The following is a 7,636-nucleotide window of genomic DNA, read 5'->3' as shown; positions in this document are numbered from 1 at the left end:
GACAGGGAGGGGTGAAGGGACTGGAGGGGGTTATAGAGATAGGGAGGGGTGAAGGGACTGGAGGGGGTTACAGAGATAGGGAGGGGTGTAGGGGGCTGGAGGGGGTTACAGAGATAGGGAGGGGTGTAGGGGGCTGGAGGGGGTTACAGAGATAGGGAGGGGTGTAGGGGGCTGGAGGGGGTTACAGAGATAGGGAGGGGGTGAGGAAGTCACAGAGAGATTTGAAAGTGAGTTTGAGAATTTTAAAATCAGGCGTTGAGGGACTGGGAACGGTGTAGGTAAGTGAGGGACGGGGGGCACCAGGAGGTTGGAAGATGAGCGACCGGCCAGGACAGCGCTCGAGAGGTCAAGTAGAGAGTTAACAATCACGCCAACGGCTGTGGCTGATTTATTTGGGGATGTTGAGTCCCTGAGAACCAGCAACCAGTTGGCATCTAATAAAACAGCCGGTGCCAGGCTGATGACCATCTCCATTCCTGTCACCTTCTGGGACTCGTTCCACTGGCACAGATTGAGACCATTGGGCAGGAACGACAGATTCCACACCTGAGCTGGAGGCCAGCGCAGTCAGACTAACTCGGAGCTGATGCAGCCAATAGCTAAACGTCAGGGCAAGAAACGTTTAACCACCTCAGTCTTTCCAGTGTCAGTACGAAGGCACAATCCACCCCGAGGGAGCTTTACTCTGTATCTAAGCCCGTGCTGTACCTGTCCTGGGAGTGTTTGATGGGGACAGTGTATAGGGATCTTTACTCTGTATCTAACGCCGTGCTGTACCTGTCCTGGGAGCGTTTGATGGGGACAGTGTAGAGGGAGATTTACTCTGTATCTAACCCCGTGCTGTACCTGTCCTGGGAGTGTTTGATGGGGACATTGTAGAGGGAGATTTACTCTGTATCTAACCCCGTGCTGTACCTGTCCTGGGAGTGTTTGATGGGGACATTGTAGAGGGAGATTTACTCTGTATCTAACCCCGTGCTGTACCTGTCCTGGGAGTGTTTGATTGGGACGGTGTAGAGGGAGTTTACTCTGTATCTAACCCCGTGCTGTACCTGTCCTGGGAGCGTTTGATGGGGACAGTGTAGAGGGAGATTTACTCTGTATCTAACCCCGTGCTGTACCTGTCCTGGGAGTGTTTGATGGGGACATTGTAGAGGGAGATTTACTCTGTATCTAACCCCGTGCTGTACCTGTCCTGGGAGCGTTTGATGGGGACGGTGTAGAGGGAGATTTACTCTGTATCTAACCCCGTGCTGTACCTGTCCTGGGAGCGTTTGATGGGGACGGTGTAGAGGGAGGTAAGAATCGAACTTCACACATAAAGCGCCCCGAATGCATGAACCTGGGGCCCCCACAACCTCCACCTGCCCCCCCCCCCCCCCCACCACACACCCACCACCGGGGCACAGATACTAACAGGACGGGAAATATCAGTAATAAGCGGTGACTCCGCCGTCCGCTTCTGTCACAAACAAGGACCCAGGCCACGGTGTGTAGGAAACAAAGCTGGTTTTATTGATGCAGAAGATTTGAAATGTAGCCTGGCCTGACTGGGGTTTGGACTCCACCACCGCCCCCCCCACCTGCCCACACACACGCACACACACACACACACAGACCTCCGTCAGGCCGATGTCTAGACGGTCTCAGTCCCGGACGTGACAGGAGGTAACGCTGGGGGAGCGGGGACGGAGCCACCATCGGCGCAACGCGGAGACTCTGCTCCCGAGACCCGCGGCCGGAGGAGGAGGGGGGTGGGGGAGAGGAGGGAGAGGGGGAGGTGGGAGGGGGGGTTTGACCCACCTCCTCTCCGGTCTCTGGTAGGTGGACCTCGGAGGAAGGGGTTTGGGCGGGGCGGGGCGGGGGTGGGGGTGGTTGGTGGGGGAGGCCGAGGGATTGTTCTCCGCTGGTCCGAGGTGGGGGGGGGGAGGGGAGGGGTATCAGAAACATGAGGGACGGAGGAGGAGGAGGAGGAGGAGGGGAGGGGGGTGGTGGGGGGGGAGACGGCGGCCATCTTGGACGGTAGACGAGGAGAAACCTCTTCACTCGGAGGGCGGACGATCTTCGCCGTTCTCCACCCCGGTGGGCGGGGTGAGGGGGGTTTGGTTGGGGGGGGGGGTTGGGGGTTGTTTGCAGACGCTCGGTCGTTGAGTTGATTCGAGGCTGGGGGGGGGGGGAGGGATCGGAGGTCCCGGGGAACCGAGGGATACGGGGGAGGGGTGGGGGGGGGGTGAAGTGGAGCCGGAGCCCCCCCCCCCCCCCGAGTCCAGCTGGCGTCGAGGGTCGGACTAGGGCCCGAGGGGGGGGTGTGGGGGGGTGTGGGCCGAGCGGTCTTCCCCCCCGGCTTCTGTTCCTTCGGCAGGGAGGGTGGCCCTTCAAAGGGTCCGGTCGTGGGCGGACGAGCTGCTTCGAGGTTCTCCCACCACCCAACCCACCCCCCCACCCCCCACCCCCCGCCCCCGCCCCCACTCCCTCCCCGACGATCCAGCTTCCCGACTCCCTTCCCCGGCTGCGTTCCCGAAACGAGCCTTCGCCATTTCGATCGGTCGGCCAAGCCCCTGAGTGGGTGGGGGGGGTGGTGGGGTGGGCGGGGGGGGGTCATCCCTACCAGCGCTTCCGCCCCTCTTCCCCAAGGTGGGGGGGGGGAGGGGTCTCTTGCCCGGGGACCGGGTTCCGGAGGGAGTCTGGAGTCAGGCGTTGTTTTAAAAAAGGAATTCATTCCCGGGGATGTGGTGGGGGTGGGGGTGGTTCTCGCTGGGATGGGCCCAGCGTGCATTGACCCGTCCCTAATTGCCCCCCTTGAGAAGGTGGCGGGCGAGCTGAGCTGCCCTCTTGAACCGCTGTGGTGTAGGTACACCCACGGCGCTGTTAGGGAGGGATTTCCAGGATTTTGTCCCCGTTTGGTGTAGGTACACCCACAGTGCGGTTAGGGAGGGAGTTCCAGGATTTTGTCCCCTGTGGTGTAGGTACACCCACAGCGCTGTTAGGGAGGGAGTTCCAGGATTTTGTCCCCTGTGGTGTAGGTACACCCACGGCGCTGTTAGGGAGGGAGTTCCAGGATTTTGTCCCTGTGGTGTAGGTACACCCACAGCGCTGTTAGGGAGGGAGTTCCAGGATTTTGTCCCCTGTGTGGTGTAGGTACACCCACAGCGCTGTTAGGGAGGGAGTTCCAGGATTTTGTCCCCTGTGGTGTAGGTACACCCACGGTGCCGTTAGGGAGGGAGTTCCAGGATTTTAACCCAGCGACAGTGAAGGAACGGCCGATATATTTCCAAGTCGGGATGGTGAGGGGCTCGGAGGGGCAACTTCCAGGTGGTGGGTGTTCCCCATGTGTCTGCTGCCCTTGTCCTTCTAGATGGTAGCGGTCGTGGGTTTGGGCGGCGCTGTCGAAGGAGCCTTGGCGAGTTGCTGCAGTGCATCTTGTAGATGGTACACGCGCTGCTGCTACTGTGCGTCGGTGGGTGGAGGGAGTGAATGTTTGTGGATGGGGTGCCCCATCGAGCTGGGGGGGCTGTTTTGTCCTGGACGTTGTCGAGCTTCTCGAGTGTTGTGGGAGCTGCAACTCATCCAGGCAAGTGGGGAGTGTCCCATCCCACTCCTGACTTGTGCCTTGTAGATGGTGGACAGGCTTTGGGGGGGGAGTCAGGAGGTGAGTTACTCTCCGCAGGATTCCCAGCCTCTGACCTGCTCTTGTAGCCACAGTATTTATATGGCTGGGTCCCCCAGTTCAGTTTCTGGTCAATGGTAACCCACCCAGGATGTAGATGGTGGGAGGGGATTCAGCGACAGTGATGCCCATTGAACATCAAGGGGTGGGGGTGTGGATTCTCTCTTGTTGGAGATGGTCACTGCCACTTGTCAGCCCCAAGAAATGATAAGAGAGAAAGAGAGAGAGAGGGCGACCAAGAGATGGTTGGAACTCTCTCTTGTTGGAGGTGGTCACTGCCTGGCACTTGTGTGGGTGTGAACGTTACCTGCCGGCCCGAGGGCTGGATATCGTCCAGGGTCTTGACGCATTCGGACACGTCCCCCACCACCCCCCCCCCCACCCAGTGGGGCCGCTCCTGAGTGACTAACGCCTCCCAGCGCCCCGGCAAGTTGGCTTTGGCAGACTATAGTGCCGCTCGCCCACCTCACCTTGCACCCTGGGTTTGGAGGGCCTGACGAGGTGGCGTGACGGGGGGCGGGGGGTGGTGGTGGGTGGTGCGTCTTGCTTTCAGGATCCCCCCCCCCCGACTAACTCCCCTGCCGGTGACCCTCGGGAGGGAGTTGACGCTCTGTCATCCAGCAACGGCCGGGAGGAAGTTCCAAGTTGGGACGGAGGAGAGAGAGAGGCGGGGGGGGAGCGGTGGGGTGGGGTGAGTGACTCGGAGTCGGACGGAGCGGGGGGGTGGGGGGGGTGGTTAAGGGGAAGGGTACCGGGGCTGGTTGCTAATCTCGGGCCGCGGGTTCCTTCAGGGGACCTTGCCGCACTCGGGGCAGGCGGACTGCCGCTCCCCGGGCGTGGACCCTCCGGTGGGCTTGGAGGTTGGACAGGTAGGTGAAGCCCTTGCCGCAGGCCGGGCAGGTGAAGGGGCGCTCGCCGGTGTGGACCCGCCGGTGGCCCAGCAGGCTGGAGGAGTAGGTGAAGCCTTTGCCGCACTCGGGGCAGGTGAAGGGGCGCTCGCCGGTGTGGACCCGCTGGTGGGTGCGCAGGCTGAAGGACTGGGTGAAGCGCTTGCCGCACACGGGGCAGGGGTAGGGGCGCTCGCCGGTGTGGACCCGCTGGTGGGTGCGCAGGCTGAAGGCGTGGGCGAAGCGCTTGCCGCAGGCGGGGCAGGCGAAGGGCCGCTCGCCGGTGTGGACCCGCTGGTGGGTCAGCAGCCCGCCGGCGCTGACAAAGCGCTTGCGGCAGAGAGGGCAGGCGAAGGGCCGCTCCCCGGTGTGGACCCGCTGGTGCTTCATCAGGCACTGGGCGCTCTTGAAGCGCTTACCGCACTCGGCGCAGCCGAAGGGCCTCTCCTCGCTGTGGACCCGCCGGTGGGACCAGAGGGCGGAGGACTGGGCAAAGCCCTTGCCGCACACCGGGCAGGTGAAGGGCCGCTCGCCGGTGTGGGAGCGCCGGTGGGCCTCCAGCACCGAGGGGTGGAGGTAGCCCTTGCCGCAGTCCTGGCAAGCATAGAGCCGCGCCTTGTCGTGGGTGCGCCGGTGCGTGTTGAGCTTGGCCAGGTAGACGAAGCCCTTTCCGCAGGCCTCGCACTCGTGCCAGGTCCCGCCGGCGTGGCCGCTCTTGTGCCGGGACAGCGAGGAGGTGTAGGCGAAGCTCTTGCCGCACACGTCGCACGAGAAGCGGCTCTCCCCGGTGCCGCGGCTGCCCTCGCCTCCCGCCGGCGGAGGCCGCTCGAGCTGGGGCCCCGAGGTCACGGGCGTCTCTCGCGGCGACGGTGGGTCTGGGGTTCTTGCCCCGAACTGAAGCATCTCCTCGCGCTCTGTAAAACGAGTTGAGAAAGGGTTAGGAGGGAGCCAGGCAAACAATATATAAAGAGAGAGAGAGAGAGGGAGGCGCGCGGTGGGAAGCTTGTCGTCTTGCACTCATCGGGACACATTGCAGAGGGAGCAACGCTCCGGATTGCGCGAGAGGAGGCAGCTGGCGGGTTCGCGAGCCGGCGGACTGGTCGACAACGCCCGCAGCGGTCAGAGCGCCGACAAAACCTGGAACCTAACGCCCGATGGTAAGAGGGGGGCAGGTTCCAGGGTTGGACAGCTCTCTGGGGGAGAGAATTCCGAAATCTGGTGAATGGTAACCCCCAGGAGGTTGATAGTGGGGTATTCAGTGATGCTAATGCCCATGGAATGTCATGGGGAGATAGCTGGATTCTCCCTTGCTGGAGATGGCCATTGCCTGTACGTTACCAGGATTCCATCCCTAACAGCGCTGTGGGTGTACCTACACCACAGGGACAAAATCCTGGAGCTCCCTCCCTAACAGCGCCGTGGGTGTACCTACACCACAGGGGACAAAATCCTGGAACTCCCTCCCTAACAGCGCCATGGGTGTACCTACACCACAGGGACAAAATCCTGGAACTCCCTCCCTAACAGCACCGTGGGTATACCTACACCACAGGGGACAAAATCCTGGAACTCCCTCCCTAACAGCGCTGTGGATATACCTACACCACAGGGACTGCAGCGGATCAAGAAGGCAGCTCACCCACCACCTTCTCAAGGGGGAAATTAGGGATGGGTAAATAAATGCTGGGCTAGTCAATGGCGCCCACATCCCATGAGTGAATTAAAGAAAAAGAGGGATTGGGGGGGGGGGGGGGGGGGGGGGGTGGATTTTAGCAATTGGGCGAGGGCGAGAGAAACTGGGGCTGTTCTGCCCGGAGCGCAGGCGATCGAGGGGAGGTCTGACCGAGGCGGATCCGATCGGGACAGGTTCGGACAAGGCCGACGTGGAAAAGCTCTTTCCGTTAGTTGACAGAACAAGGACTTGTGGTGGCGGGTGGTGGGTTGCGGGGGGGCGGGGGGGGCGCAGCGGCACAGATTTAAGATTCTGGTGCCGCTTGGCGGGGAGGGGCAGTGAGCAGGAAACCCGTTTGCGCGGCGAGGACCTGAGACTCGCCGCCTACGAGGGTGGCGAATGATTCCGAAGCGCGGGGTGCGGGGTGTGGGGGGGGGGGGGGGGGAAGAGGGGGTAGAGGGCGTGCGCTCGAGGGTTCACGGGGGGAGCGGGCGGGCTGACCGGATTGCCCTGCCAGGAGCCGGCAATGGACTCGAGGGGGCCGAAGGGCTGGGCGCGTGACCCGCTGACCGGTTACGGGTCGGGGTTTACCCTCGGGACCCTTGGCCAGGCCGGCTGACGGTCTGCGGGCGGTTTGACAGGGCGACGGGTCTAGCCCTTGCCGCACTGGGACCGGGCGTAGGGCCGCTTGCCGGCGTGGTCCGCCCGGTGCTGGGACAGGGCGGACACGTAGACGAATGCCTTGCCGCACTCCCCCCCCGCCCCCCACCACTCGCGCAGGTGCAGCGTGTGCGGCGCTCTCTCTCTGCTCGCCGCTCGCTCCTCCCACGCGCAGAGGCTGCCGGTGCTCAGGCTCCCGGGGTGGAGGGGGTGTCGGTAGGTGGTGGTGGTGGTGGTGGGGGGGGTTTGGTTGGTTGGTTGGTTGGGGGGGGGGGGGGGGGGGGGGGGTGGTGGTGAGGAGGAGGGGGTCGGTGAGGAGTAGAGCGGCCCTCCTGTTTTGTTTATCGTCGCTGGGGTCCTCTTGGCTACGTTTGGCTCGGCTCCTCCCGGGCTGCTCAGGTCTTCCTGGTTTTTTTTATATATCGCCCAGAGAGGGTAAGAGGGAGGTTCCTCACCAGCGCCACTTCCACTTCCCCAACACCATCACCACTAACTCCCCCCTCCCTCCCTCCCTCCCTCACCCTCTCACCCACCAAAGGCTCGCTACAGGGGCACCTTAAGAAGTCGTGAACCTATGCAACCGGTCACGGTTGGCACCTAGAGAAGCTGGGGAGGGAGGGGGAGAAGTGGGGGAGGGGAGGGGAGGGAGCGGAGTGGGGGAGGGAGGGAGGGAGACGGGAGAGGGAGGGGGAGGGGGGAGGGAGGGAGGGAGTGGGGGAGGGGGAGATGGGGAGGGAGGGGGTGTGGGGG

General features: G+C 62.9%; 1 protein-coding gene across 1 annotated transcript; it reads right to left on the bottom strand.

Moving 5' to 3' along the window:
- Positions 1–4,403: 4,403 nt before the first annotated feature.
- On the bottom strand, positions 4,404–5,457 carry LOC121270118 (gastrula zinc finger protein XlCGF8.2DB-like). The gene has a single exon (XM_041175433.1). It carries the CDS (start codon positions 5,455–5,457, stop codon positions 4,432–4,434), a length of 1,026 nt encoding a protein of 341 aa, XP_041031367.1. The 3' UTR covers positions 4,404–4,431.
- Between the last annotated feature and the right edge of the window lie 2,179 nt (positions 5,458–7,636).

Source organism: Carcharodon carcharias, chromosome 27 (genome assembly GCF_017639515.1).
Source record: "Carcharodon carcharias isolate sCarCar2 chromosome 27, sCarCar2.pri, whole genome shotgun sequence".
In the NCBI taxonomy this organism is placed as follows: Eukaryota; Metazoa; Chordata; class Chondrichthyes; order Lamniformes; family Lamnidae; genus Carcharodon; species Carcharodon carcharias.
This window is presented reverse-complemented; position numbering and strand designations above follow the sequence as displayed.

What these genes read in the sequence shown, in the direction of transcription:
- LOC121270118 (XM_041175433.1), bottom strand. Translation starts at nt 5,457, where the DNA reads ATGCTTCAGTTCGGGGCAAGAACCCCAGACCCACCGTCGCCGCGAGAG.